Source organism: Mus caroli, unplaced genomic scaffold, assembly GCF_978045245.1.
Source record: "Mus caroli unplaced genomic scaffold, Mus_caroli_1 scaffold_8, whole genome shotgun sequence".
Classification (NCBI taxonomy): Eukaryota; Metazoa; Chordata; class Mammalia; order Rodentia; family Muridae; genus Mus; species Mus caroli.
Genome location: NW_028227263.1, coordinates 36906154 through 36926277, shown reverse-complemented (window position 1 = coordinate 36926277; position 20124 = coordinate 36906154). Strand labels below are relative to the sequence as shown.

The following is a 20124-nucleotide window of genomic DNA, read 5'->3' as shown; positions in this document are numbered from 1 at the left end:
TTATTCCAGCCAAACCCTGGAAAGGGCTTCAGAGCTTGTAAGAGGACACTCACCAGAGTGGGCTCCAGGTATCCCATCTTGGTCATGTGCTCCAACCTGGGGCCAACGCCAGTGACTTTTCACCTATAGTCAACCCATAACTGATGTCTTCTCAGATGGTGTAGGGAAGCAACCCTCTAACAAGCTTTTGATCCCAGTGTTTCTGCAAGCCCAGCCTCCCCCACTTCTCCTAAACCTCAGGCCCTCTTTATGCCATCGTGGTCCTAAGAGATAAACCTCAATAACCATGAAGCATTCAGCAGCGGACAAACAGCCACGGGAGCATCAGTGTCTTGGATCCACTTCATGGGGAGCTCCTTATTTTTAAAAGGAACAGTGAACAGCAGCTGGGGTTCCCAGACCACTTAGGGGCAAGGAGGCAAGGACCCCCTAGCTTGGGAGTGGGTTGCTGGCTTTTCAGGGAAATTGCAGCGAAAGCCTGGGTAATGCTCCTTTTAGTTACAGCATAAACTGTGGCGATAAAGCGTACCTGGGGAATGTTTAGAGAAAGCACTAATGATTTCTTCCCCAGTGGTTAATAAATTCACTTCTAGATCAATTTGTTCGCGATAGAGCCCGGCGAGCGGAACCCGCGCGGCGGGCACAGCCGAGTGTGTCTTTTTCAGTATAAATGATTTATTACAATGATTAGCGGCACATAAACAATTTAAAATACAACGCTAATTAGTTTGGGGAAGAAAGGAGGGGAAAAGCCGCCCTGCCTCTCTACCCATTATGTTCTACTTCTCTAAGTATGTACTTTTTAATTAAATCCAAATGTCACAATAAATTTAAAGTGTTTTATTACAGCTCAGGCTAACTGAGGCAGTCAGGCAAGGTCCCCCCCCTCCCACTCCACCCCCAAGGCATCAGTAGGCAGGAGTGGGGGTGAGGATCAGGGGCACCAGAGGGGCCTGCTCACATCTTTCCTCCTGGGTGAGATCTCCACGGGCTCCTGCAAACCCCTCCGGGTTTCTGGCAGCTCTGGACTGGCAAACACTAGAAACTCCTAGGTGCCTCCAACCTTCTGCTCACCTTCGCAGTTACCTGAGTAGAATCTCTTCCTCCATGCTTGATCTGAGCAGTCTAGAAGACAGCCATGTCTCCATGATGGTCCCAGCTGTCCTCTACCTACTTTAACCACTTGCCCAGAGAACTTTACCTAAAGGCCCTTCCTGTGTGCCCCTCTTAGGGTGATGACCTGCTATGGGCACTTCAGTTTCTGGGGTGGGGGAATGCAGCACAGGGGATCAGTCAGAGTCTAAGGATTCTGACATGCCTGGGTTCAAGTTGAGGCTCTACCACTGGCTAACAAGGCAGACTGGTTCTTTAGTCTCTCCAAGAACTTCAACTTTTGCCTAAGCAAAACCGGAGCAGCCATACCCAACTTACAGTATAGAAAGAATGCAAACAATTAAAGCAATAACACCCGTAATTCTTCGCATGCTCCACAAGTGGTAATTACTTTTCAAAGCCCTTGAGGTGAGCTGAAAGAGTGCTAGCCCTATGACCAGAAAACTGAGGCGAGCCAGGTTACAGTGAATTCCAGAACCCAGCAAGGACCAGACGGTGGGTAATCTCTCTTCCAGAAGCTTGGACGACTAGGGAATTTTTCCCCATAAACAGCCCTGAACCCTGTTCATTTAACAACAAATGTCTTAGGCTAAGGAGATGGATTAGTGGTTAAAATACTTATCACTAGAACCCACATAAGAGCTGGAAACTGTGTTGCATGAGTCTATAATCCCTGTCCTACTACAAGAACACAAGAGGCAGAGACAGGAGAATCTCCAGAAGTGTGCAGCCCATCCAGCCTGGTGTGCACACAAGAGACCCTGTCTCAAATAAGATAAAAGGCAAAGACCAAAACCTCAGGTAGTCCTCTGACCGCCACACATATGCCATAGTATGTATACATCCCATCATAAGCACAGGTGAATCCCAGAACCCAGCAAGGACCAGACGGCAGGTAACCTCACTTCCAGAAGCAGGGATGGGCTCTCTGCTGAAGCATCTATGTCCTTCAAGCACTAGGCCCTATCTGCAAAGAGGGCATGGCTCTGGGGAAGGGTCTGTTTTTCAGAACCTTGAATCTGTTCTATATAGAGCAGTGTGACTATGCACATGAAGTGTGGCCAGTGCCTTATGGGTCATCAGAACTACATAATGGCATGCACAATGACCTAATCACAGTGGGGGTTGGGGAGAGATTGTGCCCTTTCCTGGGGCCTCACTTTGGGCCAGGTTCAAATTTGGGTGAAAGTTCAAATCCCAGGCACATGGGCAAGAGGGAAGGAGGCACGGATGCCCTCGAAGGGGCTGATCTGAAAGGGTCAAAATGACAAAGCATCTGGTTAGCAGGAGGTACCAAGCATACACGGTGGCAGAAAAAGGCCCCCTGAGTCTTGGCTAAGGGCTATCTCCACAAAGGCAGGCTAGCTTCCATGTCTCTCATCTGTGGAAATGGCCTCATGAAGGGGACATTACAGCTTTGGTTTATGAGAGGGATGTCTGGGCCTTCATATCAACAGAATGTTGATGAAAAGGTGTCCATTTTCTATGTATAAGCCTGGCTCCTAGGGTCTCATGGGGAGAAGCTGTCTCAGAAAACTGTACCTTAGGAAAACTACACGATAATTCTCCAGAATTCTTCTTAGGTCCTGAGGAGCTGAGGACCAAGATGTCAGAGGAAAGGTGGCCGGAGTTAGGGTAGGTACTCCTGGGCTTCCAAAACCACCAACAGTTCCTTAGTCTTGACATTTGTGTAGGGAACACGAAGCATTGCTCTAGGCCTTAATTTATTTTTAAGGAAGCCAAGGATCAGAGAGGTTAAGTGGTATGCCCAGGGTCACCATGCAGTGGGCAAAAGAACAATTCCCTGAGATCTCACAGACAGAGGCTGGCAGAGCAGGCATGGGACAAAGGTTGTGCTTGCCACCCCCTAAGCCAGCAAACCACCTCCGCAGCAACTCGTCAGACCTGCCTGGAACTGTTATTTCTTTTAAAGAATTTTACAGATTCCAAATCTGCAGTGTCTGGACCCATGACCTTGAAGGTTCTCTCTCCTTGAGGCTAGACATTAGCACACCTTCTTCAGAATCAAACCAGGCCCCTTTCCACTGCCTCCTCCATAGGCCCAGGATGCAAGCTAGGAAGGAAACCAAAGGAAGGAACAAAGGACACATGGGCAGAGGAGTGGAGCGTGATCGTTACAGAGCTGGAAGAGGGTCCCTTCCTCCCACTGCAAGCTCCACGGTCTGCTTCTAGCCTCATTCCTTCCAGTCTGTTCTCACAGAGTGGCCCAAGTGATCTGATAAAGCATCCTGACTCTGCCCACAGCCCTCCATGTTCCCCCACTGACCTCCACATGAATCTTCAACCCTTACCAAGGCATAGCCATAGCTCACAATAGTGTGGTTCCATCAATGATTAACGTTGCGGTCATACCCATGATGCTTTGAGCTCTAGTTCTGAGCCACCTCTTTAGCCACCACCTCATCCTGGGACAAATGAATCTATGACTTGCATTGACCTTCCACTCTGGACCCCCTTCACCTGTTGGCTCACTTGACCAAATGGACTCACCAAACCCCTTCTATTGGGATCTTGCTCTTGACCCCTGCATTTTCATAATAACTATACCAGTGGTGGTGGGTTTAATTAAGAAAGTAATTCTTAATAAGCTTCACTGAGCCAATTGGATTTCTTGATCAATTTTTCTGTTCAACACTATGAAGCCAGCCACACCCCCAATTTATTTGTATATTTTTACCAAGATCAATTATTTTAATTTTTTTTAGTGACTGCTTGGTCCATGATTTTTTTTAAGCTCATATCAAATCTTATAAATTAGAATGTTTGTCACTGCTGAGACTTCTTTTGTGACAATTATTTCTCCCAGAAAATATTTCCGGAGCCAACTTCTGCAGATCTAAATTTTGTCAGGAAGATTTGATTCTTCTGTCAATTTTTAGTCAATAACATATTTTACCAGGTGCAGGCCTGACTGTTGCCAGCTTAACTCTGTGTTAATTATTTCAACTGATTTTAATTTTTTTCCTGGATTCTTTTTTTTAACTTTGCATTTTCAATAATACTAATGAGATATTATTCTTGTGGGTAAGACAGACTTGCCATGAATTTGATAAACCCCGCCTGAGATCAAAGAGCAAGATGAAGGCATCCTTGGGGCAAACAGGCAGGTGAAAACACCACACTCTATACTTGAGTCGATGCCAGGTTGCAACCAGGTGCCCCAGGGAGCCCTGCCCCCTGCCCAATACTCCCCAGGGTCCTGGCCCCTGCCAAGAAGAGGCCTCACAGATGGGAAATGGCTTCTGGGTAGGGGAGGCGGATGTGCAGCTGCCTCAAAGAGGCAGACTCCCATCAAAAAGCAAACAGCCCAACTGTCCAGTTACCCTGCCAATGTAAATGGGGATAGGACCTGCCCAAAAACATTCTACAAGGCAATGGGCCAGGATGGGGATGCTGGAGTTCTGGCTCTCAGCACCGTGCTCCTTAGGCACCTGTGGGAGTGCTCCAGTCTATAGGAGTTCTGTTCCCTCACAGGGAACTATAAAGCCATCTCTGCCTAGGCTGCCTTACAGGTCTGTCTTCCTCTCACCTAGCAAAGCCATTAGAGATAGGAGTTCTCAGCTAACAGCTACAGGTAGGCTGGCTCAGAAGGGACCACCCTTACCTCTTCCAAGGTGCTGAGAGAGAAGGCAGGCTCTGAGCAACTAAGTCCCACCAGATAGCTGCTCTGTAAGCATATTTACCACTTAATAAAAAACAAAATTAAAAAGAAAAAAAATAACCCTGAAGTCTGGAAACCTCCATTTCCAGAAATAATGTCTATGTATGTGGTAGGGGTGTGTGTGTGTGTGTGTGTGTGTGTGTGTGTGTGTGTGTGTGTGTGTGTTCAGTTCATAACACTAGAGCCAGTCATTTTCCACATGCTCCTGACAGGCAGGGACCTCATTCCAGCCCTGCCATTTACCCACTTCCTGGGATATGCATTTCCTACTCTGGGAGGAAATGGAGCAGTGGAAGGAGGATGATCAGGAATTCAAGGCTAGCCTGGGCTATATGAGCCCCTGGCTGTGGTTGGTTGGTTGGTTTTTAGACATTGTGACTTACAGATAGAAGGTTAGCTTCCTACGATTGGGGAAAGTGCAGGTAGCCATTGGACACCTGAGCCCTAAGGCACAGTGGCAGAAGCTGACTGGGACTTTCTTCCTTAGTCTTCACTGGTGGCCTTCAGAAAGCAAGCTGCCACATTGCAGAGGCTGCTGTGCGGTGCTGAGGCCCACAGAAGTGCACCTGTAGTCAGTCACCCGTAGTAGGCAGCCAGAGAGGCCCCTAGCCCAAACCGCCCATGAACTGAATCTTTATAGGCAAATCAGAGAGCAGAAAGGGGATCATTTCCCCAGGTGGATCTGAGAAGAGTCTGCACCTCTGGCTGGCAGATGCCATCATTACCATCTCTGAGAGGCTCTGAGGATCCAGTCAAACTGCCCCAGCCCCCTGTTCCACAGAACTGAGATGACAGTTGTAGTCTGTGTCAAGGTGCTAAGTTCCAAGCTAGCTGCTACACAGTGGTAACTCATCTACCACCATTCAGGTCACTGAGGCAGTCTACAGACACATCTTACCCCGCAGGCTGACAGCTACAAGCTTTCTTCAGGAGGATAGGCCTGGGAAGCAAGTGTGGAGAGGTCGGACTTGAACCTAATCTATCTGACTCAAAACCTGTGTGAGATCCACTTGTTTTTTCAAGATAAAACAGTGGATCAAAGAGTTCAAGCATTCTCTGGCATTCGCAGGCAACGCTTCTCATCTGACACTAAGGATGGCCGTTCACGTATATATACAAGAAAAGATGGAGTTCGGGTTGGATCAGGGTGCTAGCTATGGGTCCTGGGAGTCCGGGCTAACACTGTCCTGAATTCTCTGGAAAACATAGGTTTCCCCACCAACACACACACACATTTCAATGGAGTCACAGAAAGCCAACCAGCAAGGTTGAATTATTAAAACTCCTTCTGGAGTGCCATGTGGATTTTTCTCCACGGAGACTGAGAGCAGAGGGGCGGCTGCTCCCGCCACACAATATTAAAATGTCACGAGTTTAAGGCCTGCGTTGGTTGAGTCATAAGTTATCAGCACCCAGTGAGGGCCGACAGAAAGCCTCCCTTAAATTATTAAGCAGAGAGCGTCAGACTGTAATATTTTGCTAAACCAAAGTACAGACACAGACAAAGATGTCATTTCAATATTTGAAACCAGCAAGTTTAATTTAAAATAAGAGCAAACCAATAAGCTCAGAACATCGTGGTGCATGAGAGGAAAATTATACTGGGGGTGGGGGGGGGGAGAGAAAGTGGAAGGACTTAAGAAATTTATAAAAGTAATCTCCAAGCAGAAATTAGAAATCAAGGCCTAGAAACAGAATAACACAAAAGAAATATTACTGTCCACTTTCTAAATCAATATAACACCGCTCCACGCCGGAATTACCATGGTAACTCAAGTAAAAAGAATCAAGCAATTCTTATTATTTCAAAATAAAATCACAGCCTGAAGCCTGGGTTTTATTACAACCACTGATAGATCGCTGGCTTGTATTTATCTGAAATATTGCTTTTCAATCAGCTGGTTTATGAATGTACACAGGCCTCTCACCAGCCCACTTACTGCCCTATTGTGAGGCCAGGGGCCAACCGATGACTTTGATGTGTCCTGCATCTGCATATGTGTGCTAGTTAAGGCCGGAGTCTCACCCCCTTCCAGCCTGTCCTGTGACTTCGCAGGACAGAGGAAGGTGGGGAGAAGCAGTGGAAATGGACTCATAATGCTTCTACCCCAAATCTTGTCTTTGGAGGAACGGGCCCAGGGCTCCAAAGTGTGCACACATGCACATACACACATACATGCACACATACATACATACATACATACACATACATACATACACACACACACACACACACATAGGCACATACACAAATACACACAGGTACACACACAGGCACACATACACACAAACACACAAACACACACACAGACACACATACACACAAACACACACAGGTACACACACACACACACACCTAGAGAGCTCCTTCCCACCCCAGGTCTTCCTCAAACAGGCTCTCCCAGGAGTTCTCCTCAGCTCCAAGGATGGCAGATGGGAAATGAAGCCAGAGAATGAGCTCCACCGTCAGACCTCCTGGTCTCACAGCCCAGCTCTGATGCTAGGAAGCTGTGGGGTCTGGGACCAATCCGCCAGGCTCTTGTATCATGACTTCTCATCTGTGGAATGAGGGTAAGAAGAGTGGCTTCTTCCTAAGGTCGTGATGGGCACTGGATGACATCAGACAGGGAGGATGCTGGGGAAGAATGGAAGGTTGGATCCAAAACTGTCTGATCTCCATACCTCTTTGTAGCCATTGTCCTTCATGATATAAGCTGCCACCTCCTATCTTCAAGAGTAGAACCTGTTTCCCAACCGCTTGAACCATGGGATGACTGTGATTTATTTTTGCCAGTGGAATGTGTCATAAGTGACAATATCCCCATACCAAACAGTGGCCCCAAGAAGCCTGGTATGTATCCAGTCTCTCTAGATCCATCTCTGTCATGATAACTAGCCAGGTGACATGGCTAAATGACAAGGGCCTTGAGTCTTGTTACCCCAGCATCTAACTGAGCAGCCATCCTCCAACCTCCAGGTTTGAGTAAGCCCAGCTGAGGTCAGAAAAAAACTTCCCAGCCTAGCCCAGTCTAAATCTCCAACCCAATGATCTGTAGGCTAAATAAATGCTTATTGTTTCAAGCCGCTGAATTTTGGTTGGTGATGTAGAAATCACCGATACATATGCATTGGGCAATGACTAGTGTTTAGGGTTTAGTAGACAAAAGCTGCTGTATGTTTATGATACCTAAGGACCAAAAAAATCACATTGCAGAGAGGAAATGTTCCCACGGGCATGAGACTTCCTGGTGTATTGCATCTGTGGACAATAGATACTGGGTACAGTTCATGTTGTAGAGAGAAGAAAACTGATACCCAGTAAGTTGTCTGAAGTCAACCAGCTCTCAACTAGGACCACAGCTCAGGTCTTCTGAATCATGCTAGACTGTACTGAAATTATCAGGTCCCTCAGGAAAAGCCAGCCAATGCCTAGAAGAAGGGGTGGGAAGATGGAGCTGGTGATACAGCCCAGTAGGCCTTCACACTAGGTATCTGTCCCTGAAACCTGGCTCACCCTGCTCACCACCTGCTTTAATTTGTCTCTGGCTGTATCAGTCCCTGTGGGTTCCTCCCTTAGAACATAAACACAAGCCAACCAATGAGAGACAAGCTTGTTGCTGGGTGGATGCTGTCTCTGAGCATGGCCAAATAAGAGGGAATGGTGTGTGGGGCAAGGAGAGCAACAGGAGCAAAGCGATGGAGGCAAACACTGGGGTTACTCGGAACACAAGCCAGTGTGGACACATTTTAGCTACATTTTTGGTGTGATGGTTGGGGTGGCAGCCAGCCTTAGGCAGAATGAATGCCAGGGTGGCAGAGGTCAGCTCTCTCTGGCTGTAATAAACACCAGGAGACAGATGGTAGATGGGATGGAAGATGGTAGCAGCAGAAGAGAGGGGTAGGTCCAAAATCCCACTGAAACGCAACCTAGACATGTGCTGAGAAGCTCAGCCATTGGCACTCCAGGAAAAGGACCTGTTTCCCGGTATACAACTATTCACCCTGTGGCCGATTCTAAGCTGTTGATGCCATGTTACTGAGCTCAGAGTTGGGGAGCAATGCACAAAATCAGCTTCTGCAACTGCTCCAAGGTGCCTTCACAGTATGGTTGTATCTTGAGTAGGGACCTGCCAGGAGGCTAGAAAGCGCTAGTAAGCCTGGTACTAGGATGATTCCTGTGTGCCTCAGTGTATCTGATCTCCATGCAACTCAGATAGGCAGGATAGGCTATGTCATCCATGTGTGTGGGACTTCTTAGCTCAAAAGGCCTAGGACAGATGTGTGCCCATTGGCACCTTCTAGGAGGTCTTACATCTGAGAACTGGGAGGTCAGTAATTTGCCTGGGACCATGACTGGGATACCCAGGCAGACATGTTGTTCCAGTACATTTGATGGTCTGCCCCCAAATTCATCATGACCTGGGACCAGAACAGTAGGGACATCAGCTGGACATGGAAACCAGAAAAATGCTGAAGCTCTGGGTGCTATCTCTCCACATAATCCTGGACAACTCTCTTGCTTTCTCTGACCCTTAATCTAGGCCCCGCCCCCACATAAATGGAAGGATGTGGAAGAGTATTCTTGAAGGCTTTTCCCATGGGACACTTGCCTTGAGGAGCAAGACACCAGTAAAAAGTAAAGGCAGTTTGTCCCCCAGGGATGACCAAAAGCCAGGAGGGACAGTGAGCATGGCCCGGTTCTCGTTAGTGAACATGCCACTGGACTGGGCCCCGGTCTTGTTTCAGACAGCACTGAAACTGAGCATGGAACAGAGATGCCTCCCATCATGATGGAGTTTCCTGTTGGGCCAGTGTATGCACAGACAGCACCTCATTTAATTCTGGTGACAATGTAGGCAGACGGGATTGTTCTCATTGCAGAGCTGAGAGGGTATGGGGGCAAAGCAGCCTCAACATCGGATGGAGCATGGTGGACAGAGCAGACATTGCACTGGCAGAGCTCAACAGAATGGTAGAGGTTGTAGTAATGCCCCCTTCTCTACCATCTGTCCTAACCATCCCTCGGTCTGTCTAATGCCTTGATCAGAATGTACTGGGAGGCCCTGTGATCCTGGAGTATTAATCCAAGCAAAAAGTTTGTCCTCTTTGTTACATAGAAGGAGAGATAGGTTTGCCATGTGTGGGGCACCGCTCAGGTGCGGGGAGCACCGTTCAGGTACAGGGAACACCAAGTCTTTGAACTTGCATTTGCACAGAACTCCGCATGACCCAGGTCACTCATGGGCACCACTCTCCCCATTTCCACCACCACAGCTCTGTCTTCTGAAAGATGGCCTAGCCCATGCAGCCACAGCCATTTCCCACCCTGCCTCCAGCTGGCAGCCCAGACGAGGCTGAATCTCAGGAGCCTTTCTCCCAGGACCACAGAGGGTCTGCCGCCAATGTTCATCAGCAATCATCCTTCTGAGAGACCAAAGGAAACCATGCCCAAGTCCTGTTCATAACTGCTGAGAGGCCCTTTAAATTAAAGAAGGTGGCGCTGGCCTGCCACTGGGTCTGATTCCTTTGGGAGAGGGTGTAAGGGAGGAAATGAATTCTCAGAAGAGGTGAGAGGCAGACCCCAGCATATTTCCATGTGCTAAAAGTATCTTTGCGGAGCAAGGTTAGAGCGAGAGAGCCAGGGAGACGGGCAGCTCCCGCAGCCACAGAGGCCAAGCGGGTGGCCGTGCCAGTGCTGAGCCCCGGCACGCAAAGGGTGAAGCTTTTAGGCGAGCAGCGGCTAGTGATCTCAGCTTCCCTTGGTCTTAATGCTCCTGAAAGGCTCCCTGTAATTGGGCATCAGTAGTTAATGCAGTATTGACTGCATTACACGCTCCCGTGCCTCCCCTCGCTAATGCCAATTGCATCACCTTGTACAGTCACCGGCTTGCTTAGCCAATAGCCGTTAAAAGCAATCCAAATCATGAATCATATGGGAAACTTTTAGCAAGACACCGCCATCCAAGGAGACAATTTACAGTTGAGTTAATCTGGGTACATTAGTGAGACATGGATTCTGGACGACAGACCAATTTATGTTGTTTCCCTGTCCCCCATCCCCCTTAGTCCTCTGTGTGGGCGAATGAATGGAAGAGCAGGGGAGCTGAGCAGAACACCTGCCTCTCTGCTCTGCGTTCCAGGAGGGGTGGGGGAGCCTCATCTTTACAGACTCCAGGGCTGGCTGAGTTTGTGCAGGAAGGGGCAGTAACTGTCCTGCTGCTCAGGATGTGTGACGCCTCCCTCCCAGCACAGAGTGGCTGCTGCTGAAGCTGGTTACAGCAGGTGTGGATGAAGACAAACCCTCCTGCCAGGCACTAGGTGAGTGCCAGGTGGAATCCCCACTCTGCCATCCATGCCAGGCCTTTACTAGCCCTTAGCTGGCTGTAGTACCCACTGGGCTAGGGTCTCGGCCGTGGAACAATACTGTGGCCTGCTCCCAGTCTCCATCTCCACAGGCCACACTACTCTCTGTGGTCTAAGGCATGATGGGACAGACCAGGAGGTCCTGCTGGCAGCAACCTCACAGACAAACTGAGTCAGCTGTGAGGCTGTGTTCCTAGCAGTCATTAACAATTGAAGACTCCACTGTCTGGTCCTCCCCAACCCAGCTTCCCTTCTCCTTAAGCATTTTTTACTTATTAAAAAATGTTCTGGGAATCATGTCTGCTGTTTAGTTCCACAATGTGCCTGCTGCTTCCTGTGGTCACTCAAGCCATCCTGCTGGGCTTTTACAGAGGCCTTTAGACCCAGACCAGCCCTGCTCCAGCATGCATTTGGGAACATGCTGGCATTCCCAGTTGGGTGCCCACAGCATCCTCTCTTGCCCAGGCCTTCACAGCTCAAGGTCTTACTCTTCAGTCTGGTCCCCACTGAGGGGGTGGAGTGGGGTGGGCATCACTTTTCCATCAGTGAAGGTCAAATTTGATTTGCAGGGTTCAGGGTAGGAGTTTCTTTGCTCCCCTGGGACTTCAGTCTCCTCTGCCCACACTCCAAGTCCATAGTCTGGTGCCAGCCCAAGCTGCAGGTGCCAGGGGATGGGCTATCTTTCCAAGAGAGTCGGAAGAGCTCGCCACCCCTTTTGCTGACAGGGAGACCCACAACATTTAGAAAGCCCGAACCCTGAGTTCCAGTAAAGTGGAGATAGCTAGGCCAAGAGCAAGCGTCCAAATGAAAGCAATTAATCTTAAAACCTGAAGTTTAACCATTTGCAAAACAGATCTTTCTGTCTCTGTGGTGACCCTTCACTGCTCGACCTAATGGATCACTTTATTAATAATGCACTGTGCTTAAAAGCAAAAAAAAAAAAAAAAAAAAAAAAAGAATTTTTTTCTAACCATTCAATACTTCAGAAAGTCTCTTAAACCCGTTGCTAGGGCAAAACGATTGATATTTTATTATCTTTCAGAAGTGCAACATGAAAGCCCCGCAGCCCAGCAGAGCGAGGGCTTTGGTCCTCTGCAGCTGGCAGAGCCGACTTCAACCAGAGGAGCCCAGCCTCTCTCACAAGATGCTGTTGGGTACAAAAAAGGTGTTGGGGGAGACTAATGGGAGGCCTGAGGTCCTGCTGCTGCCAGACAATGGGTGCTCTGTGCAGCAGAGGAACACACCTTAGGGCCTAGGGCACCACATCTGCCATGCAGTTCAGAAGGCTGCATTCTGGTAGGGCAGAAGTGTGTATGAAGTTAAGCAGTAGGTGTGGAGAGGCGGGTTAGTGTAAACACAGCTTTTCTTCATTCCCCAATGCAGATGCCACCTTCAGGAACCCAGCCACCTGCTTTCCTTATGTTGTCATGGACCCCAGAGACCAGTAGTACCATTGGTGAAAGGCGCCATATTATTTGGCTGTACAGGTAGGAGATGAAGTGATGTCTTGAGCTCCCCTCTGTAGTTCTGGTGAAGACCACAGGAATCATATGCCCAAGATATCCAGTTACCCAGCAAGTATAAAGGCCTCCAGACATGCAGTCCCTTTAGCATTATCCCCAGAGCCCACACCATTCTAGGGCAGACCCTGGGAAGAGGTGGAAATGCCATCTTGCCAACAAATAGTTAATCTTCCTAGACTGATGGCTCCCTCGTACAAAACTCAGGTCTTCTGGGTTCTTGGCTTAGACCTGGGGAGCTGTGCATGTGGGATAACTTTGGTTAAAGATGCACCCTGCTTTCCACATGCTTCTTGTAGTGACAGTCCCTGTAGATAACCAAGAGAGAGCTCTGGAGCTGGGCAAGAGTGATCTGAAGTAACACAGGATAAGGAATTACTGATGAAAACAGTCAAATCAATGGCTCTTCTCTCCCTGTCTGGCTTGACCCCAGACCTCATCTTCTACCTAAAACAGAACCAGCCCAGTACTCTGATGGCCTCCTGGAGCTCCAGGGTCTGTGAATAGAGGAGAATGTGCTGAAGATGCTGTTATCCTTCAGCCAGCCCAGAATCATCTAGATCCCCTTTTATCTCTTCCTTCACTCACTCATGCCAAGAGCCTATCTTTGGGGACTGACCGGCTCTATGCCTTCCCTGCATACATCCACCCAGGTTGAAGCTTTTTAAGGCCTTTTCCTTCTGATACCTCAGAAGATATAGTTAGTCCGGAACAGTTGCATGAGACAGCAACCAACTGAACACTGGTGTGACCTTGAACAAGTCCCTTAAGTTTCAGTTTCCAGCGGTCGTCACGGCAACCACACCTCAGTGGACAGAAGGCACAAACCCAATGGAGGATTCCTGGGGATGCCCCATTCATCACTCCTAGCCTTTCCAGTCCCCACCCAAATGGCATTAACAGCGGGCTTGCCAACAATCTTGCCCACCTTTCCCTACAGCACCTACAGAACACACAGAGGACCGGAGGCATTCTGGGGCAGTCACTCCCTGGACCTGCTGCCTGTCTTAGGTCACAGGACACAGGCTGTATTTTACCTTCAAGACAGTTGGGATTCCCCGACCTTTTAGGCCACTTAGTGCAAGGCACTCCCAGTAAAAATGACTTCAGGGTCTATGAAACCAACTGCTAGTGGTCTACAGCCATGTGACCTCTCAGCTCCGAAGCTGTCTTGAATGCACCCAGGCTCTTGACCATACTTCCAGGCCACCCTCAAACCACTCCCTCTGAAGTGCTACTGGCCCATGGCGGGACAATTGCCCTGGCTCAAACTCCCGCCTTCACATTCAAGGAGACATGAGATAGAGGCCATCACAGGAGACGTCCCTCTCACCAAGTCATGCTGGTGGGCAGCTTTTCCCCGGAGGACCCAGTTGGCCTTCTCCTCTTGGGCTTGCATCCCGGCTTTTGCGCGGTCCTCCCGCGCTCTCGCTCGCCCCCAAGCTCTCTATCCAGTTCCTTTCTCCCTGAAGCTGCTGATTTGCTGGGCACTCAGTGCCTCTCGGGTTACGCGGCGGGCGCGGGGGTGATGGCTGCGGTGAGCGAGGAGCAGCCGCAGAGACCAAACGCTCAGCGCCAAGCGCCAGGGCGCGGAGACCAGAGGGCACTCTGAACCTCCACACCGCCCCGCGGCGAATCTCCTCGCCCCGCCTGTCCGGAGACCTAGAGACCAAGGGGGGCGCGAGGCCAGGAGCTCGCCCACCCCACCCGGGTCCGTCCTCCCTCCCCGGGCCGCCGGCTGGCTCCACAACCTGGCGTGGCCCCGCGTCTGGGTCCCTGGGTCCCGGTGCGTGGCATCCCGCGCGCCGCGGTGAAGGGGTTGGGGGCGTCGGGACCCCTGCCTGCCACCTACCGTCCTCCTTGTCCAGCACCATCATCTCGGGCGCTCCGTGTCCAGCCGCTGCTCGGCTCGGCCGGGAAAAGGGCGCCGACTCCGGGCGCGCTTAGGCTGGGCGGCCGGTCCTCCGGCAGCAAGCGGGCTCTAATTACCCGCTTGTCCGGCTCTTAACCTAGATTGCACTCAGCTAGAATTACATTCAGGAGTGAAGCACTTCGCAGATACAAAAGCAGTCTCACCTACTTTTGTGCCTCAGAATTGCAAGGAACTACGAACTGCAATTTAGAGAGAAAGAGGGAGAGGGAGAGGGAGAGAGAAGGGGGAAGAGAGGATCAGAGCCGTTTCTTTGATTCTCACCTTCTAAATGGCTCAATTTGCCCAGTATAATCTGTCTTAATGTAATTGCATTTGATAGCTCATAACCCTGGCTCTGGCAACGACACAGCTTTCAGCCTCATAAAGTGTTTTCCCCTCGGATTTAATCTGAATCTCAATCTGAAATTATATTCAAAGAGATGGGGGAATCTCGGCGGCCGTCTCCCGCTGCCTTTCTCCCTCAATGTATGAGGTTTGCACTCCTGCTACTGAATAAATGCACACATTTCCCGAGGCCCCCCTCCCTGCCGGGTTAATGGGGAGTGGAGACGCGCGGTTGCCCGGCTCTGCAGCGCCACCTGGAGGCCTCTCCGCTCATGTTCGGCGAATGACTCCGATGGGTACCAAGGTTTCTTCCTGGTCTCCCATGTCACTCTGGTGGACGCTGCCTGCCCCACGCCCTTCAACCTTGGTTTCTGTTTCCTCATAGGAAAGCTATTTCTCTAATCATGTTTTCTCTTTACCAGCTCTGCCTAGGGTTTCTAGTCGATTCTATAGTTGTCTGGCAAAGTGAATTCCTCTGCAGGGCACAAAACTCCTCCTGTGAGTCCTACAGTGACTGTTCCTGATCACAGCGGTGTCATGCTGCCCCCCATTCCCACCATCCATCAACATCCTGATTCTGTGTGCAGAGGGAGAATCCTGTTTCAGCTTCTCTCTGAGCAAGCATAGCTGTTTGAAAGTGTTTTTTCGTCTGCAAATATTTATTGAGCATTTACTATGTACCACACACTATTCTAAGGCACTGGATATAACAGAAAAAATCCTGTTGTGGAGCTGACAATTCTTGCTCACACAGCAGGAAGGAAAACAGGTCCAGTGCCTCTCCTCCTAGACTCTACTTCCCTGAAAAAACCCTGTCCAGGCTGCCTACTTTTAAACCCCCAAGGGTGCCCTGCCCCCATCCCAGATATTCTAGAGGTCCAAAATGGGAGTGGAAATAATGACTTTCAGCTCAAGAAGGCTCAAGATAGAGATGTTAGGAGCTTGGTCCTGGCAGTTGCTGAGGACTTGGCATTGGCGAGGTGTAGGAAGCTGGGTCTCCTACCGAGCTATCAGATGGAAATCTATCCATTTGTTGCCAATTAACAAAAGCCAGGCAGTGGTGGCCCACGCCTTTAATCCCAGCACTTGGCAGGCAGAGGCAGGCAGACTTCTGAGTTCAAGGCCAGCCTGGTCTACAGAGTGAGTTCTAAGATAGCCAGGGCTACACAGAGAAACCCTGTCTTTAAAAAAAAAAAAATAGATAGAAGCTCTGAAAAATCACTTCTTTTTTGCCTCAGTTTCCCCACTTTGTTTTGTTTTTTTTTTTTTAAACAAGGTTTCTCTGTGCAGCCCTGGCTGTCCTAGAACTCACTCCATAGATCAGGCTGGCCTTGAACTCACAAAGATCTGCCTGAGTCTGCTTCCCAAGTGCTGGGATTAAAGGCATGCTACTAGTTCAGTTTCCCTGTTTATGAACTAGTCACATTTGTTCTGGCTCTCAAGGTGCCACAGAAAAGCATGTGAAAGGTAACTGTGGTGCTCCAGAGACAATGTGGGGTGGGGCACTATCTCATACACAGGAGACCAAAAGGCAAGCATTGCCCTTTAGATCCTAGGAGCCGCGCCATCCCCCACCCCTACTTTAAAGGAGGGTGAGGTGGGGAGTGTAGCCCTTCCTCACTCCTAGGCAGGGAAGTCAGGCTTTGAGGAGCCTGAAGAGCAGCTGTTTCTAATGAGATGCCTCATTCCCAGCTCAGAGGGTTTCGCTTTCCCCTTCATCTTGAATACTTAATCCTAATAGTCCTTGAGTATATTTGATGTTAAATATATCATTTTGCTCAGACTCACTGTCCCTCAGGACTGCAAGCTTGATCCCCTACCACTGCAGCCAGAGCTGTGCCCTCAAGGTGTGAGGGGAAGCTTCATTGTTGCTGACCCCCTCAGCCCAACTGGTGCAGCCTCCCCCCTACCCCCACCCCCTAGGTGAGGGGGCCAATCAATGTAGCAAGTACAGGGCCTGGGAAGGGCAGTGTGTTGAAGAATTATCTCTGGGTTATCTGAAGACATAAGGTCTGTAGTCTTGCTCCTGATCCCCAGGGGCCTACAGTCTGCTTTGGGGTCCTGACCCTGACCCACGACGACTCAGTCAGCTTGGATCACATTCCCACTCTTGCGTCTGAACCTCCACTCATGCCAGCATCCAAGATACCCAACAGGCAGCCACTTGGCCAGCATCCCTTTGAGGAGCCAGGACTCCTTGTGCCCAAGCCTGAGGCACAAGGTAGTGAGCTGCAGAAGCAGGCAGGGCATATCAGCAGGGAAGTGGTGCTGTCTGTGAAGGTTGCTTGTCCCCACAGGTGGGCTTCCTCTACACCCTAGCTATGAGCATGGTCCCCTAACTTGTTCTGAAGGGAGAACCCCAGAACTAAGTGGCAGTGCTGCCCAGCAAGTCTCCGGGGGGTTAGGAAGGAGCCAAATGTGAGCTTCACATGTAGGGTGGTCTCTCTTAAACTCATAGGTGGGCTGCACCCTCCTGTCCTCCTCCTCTCAGGCATGCCCAGATCCTGGGTGGAATCCTAAGATGCCCTGGGGCTGGAAGAGACAGTTTTCACTCCACACATTCCACAGGTGGTGAACAAGCCATCTCACTTCAACACACCAAAACTGCTCCAAAATGCCCTCCAAATGCCTCTGGGGACATCCAGGGGATACCAGTTGATCAGTCCCCAAAGTTTCTAGGAAGAGAATGGGGGTGGGTGCTAGCTGCCTTACATATTTCTGAACAGGTCCCAGCAGTTCATCCTTGTACCTGGCAGAAACATCCAAAGAAAAGGGTTCCTGCATTGGGGGTGGGGGACAGTTTCACTGGATGCCTAAGGACCCAGGCAGACTAGATTAATCCAGAGATCTTCAGAGGCTGGCCAACATGCCAGAGCCCCGAGGGCGTTTCTCGAAGCACAGTGATGTTATCTCCAAGATGGGGTTACACACTGACCAAGTGGTTACTAGAGAGGTATTCAGGGGTGACAAGGGTCCTTTCCCTGTGCACGTGACAGTCACAGGACAGAGTAAAGCAGCATTTGCCGTGCCATCAGGATGCCTGCTGGCCAGGTTCTGATGCCCTGTCTTTCCACTACAACACACAAAAGCAGCCAATGCACAGGAATTTGCAGCCAGCTTACAGTGGAGAAGTGCACCGTCGGCAAACTCCCTCTTTGGGAGTCTAGAGAGGCCTTCTCAGAAACTGCAGTCATAAACTGTTAGGCCTTAGAAAGGCCTAAGCCAAATCTGCATAAATCTGCCCTGCCCCTCCATGAGAGCCACCCCACCCCTGTACACGAGCCCCTAAACAGCTAGGGGTTTAGGAGGGCCCTAAGACTCGGGGATTTCCTCTGCTACCAGACTTTCTATGCTAAAACAGACTGTCCTGGACAAGCCAGGACAATTGATCACCATAGGGGAAGATGGTAGGGCAAGACAAGTAATTAATGGGACCAAAGAAGAGACCAGACAGACAGACCCTCTTCCTAGTGATTAGCAGCTCCAAACTCTAAATTGTGGAGTCTCCTGTCCTACTATGTCATACTCTAGGCACGAATGTCCTCAGCCCTGAGGATGGTACAGAGATGACTTCTCCAGACAACGACAGTGCAGTTGGGGGAGGGGGCGGGGAAGGGAATAGTTAGACCCAAGGGTAGACTTAGATTTTGTGAGACCCAAAGTTTACAGCAGTCTTAGGGAGCGGGGCTCCTTAAGAAAAGCAATATGATCCCAGCCTGGGCTGCAGAGCAAGACTTTCAACTATCCTGAGTTCCCCCAACCCCAACCCACCTGGCCAAAAATGAGAGAAAATGAGATTCTTAATACAAACGGACCTGGTAGTCTGGTAGATCTGGTAACAGTAGAAGACCCCAAAGGCCCCAAACTTCTTGTCTAGTCCACCCATCTATCCTAACCAGCAGGATACTCACTAATGTAGTCTGGGTGAACTGACGGCATGCAGCCTCCTAGCCCTGCAGAGGGCCAAGACAACACCACCCACCAAGTAGGCCCTGAAGTCTCAGACCCCAGGTGCAAGGCTGGGAGGACCCAAGGACCAAACTATTTAGAATACACCTTCATCCGCCAAGTTCTCTGAGCACCCCCTCGGGCTCCCTTTCACACCGTGGTATGGGAAAACATGAAAATACTCAAGGAGGCCCAGAGAGTGGCTGGCGGTGGGTACAACCACAACCGGGAAGCCCGCACCCCACTGGTTCTCTGTATGCTCCGGATGCCTGCAATGGGGCAAGAGCAAGAGAGAAAGTTCCCGGCTGCAGTGTGCCCAGCTAACAGGCTCCAGGATGCGCGCGGGGCGGGGGGGAGACTTCCTCATCCCGGCGAGGAACACGGGGCGGCGCAGAGCCTCCTGGCACCTTCAACACACACTCACACACACAGGGCACACGTCCAGCTTCCGAGCTTCCGGGAAGCCGCCAACAGGCTCCAAGCAGCGGTCGAGACCGGTGCCTGGGCCTCTGTCACCGGGATGGAGGTGGCCTTGGCAGAGCCCGCGCTGTTCCCAAGTGTCCCTGAGCACCTACCGTCCTCTTGGTCCAAAACCATAGTCCCCAGGCGGCTCCAGCCGGGTGCGGGCGGAGGATGCAAAGGGACTCGCGGCTCGGACTGTCGCCTACGGGGCGCCTGCGCTGCTTCCCGCGGTCGCGCGTGGGCCCCGCGCCCCGTGGCCGCCGAGGAGGGCGGACGGAGCGGCGCCCGGAGCGCAGCGCCGCGGGCGGGCAGGGCGCTCGGAAGGAGCGAGCGAGCGAGGGCGCGGCGCGCTCAGGGGCGGGCGCCGGGCGGGGCTGCGGCCGCGTGGGCTGAGCAACTGGGACCCGGCCCGAGCCAAGCGGGAGCCTGAACCCGAGCTAGGGCCGGAGCCCGGGCCGGAGCAGCCGCCGCAGCCGCGCGCTTGGGTTCCCGCTTGCAGTCTGCTGCGCTCGCTCTCACCAGAGTGCAGCTTGCATTTCCCAGGGCCCCTCAGACTCCCCTGTTAATTAAATCAATTCATTATGCTCAGATCTGATTAGCGGCCCTTCCCCCCCTTTGAATCAATTATTCAATACACAAACATAATTGCTTGGGCCAGAGGTGTCCGCCATTAGCTTATTTAACTCCAAGGACACTAATTACCCGCAGGGCACGGGAACTTTTCTCATTAATTCTGACAAAACACAAAAGCACAGCCAGAGTGTGTGCATGTGAGGGAG

General features: G+C 50.7%; 1 protein-coding gene across 2 annotated transcripts in view; it reads right to left on the bottom strand.

The window, feature by feature from the left end:
- The window catches only part of Lmo1 (LIM domain only 1), a 36849-nt gene extending 16983 nt beyond the window's left edge, over positions 1 to 19866 (bottom strand). The window contains exons 1-2 of one of the 2 annotated variants that reach the window (XM_085842516.1): positions 19459 to 19866; positions 14531 to 14790 (exon numbers count right to left, since the gene is read on the bottom strand). In XM_085842516.1, the coding sequence (XP_085698642.1) occupies positions 14531 to 14555 (25 nt within the window). In that variant the 5' untranslated portion in view covers positions 14556 to 14790; positions 19459 to 19866. The remainder of the gene's footprint in view (positions 1 to 14530; positions 14791 to 19458) is intronic. The other variant, XM_021167789.3, reaches the window with a different exon arrangement.
- Between the last annotated feature and the right edge of the window lie 258 nt (positions 19867 to 20124).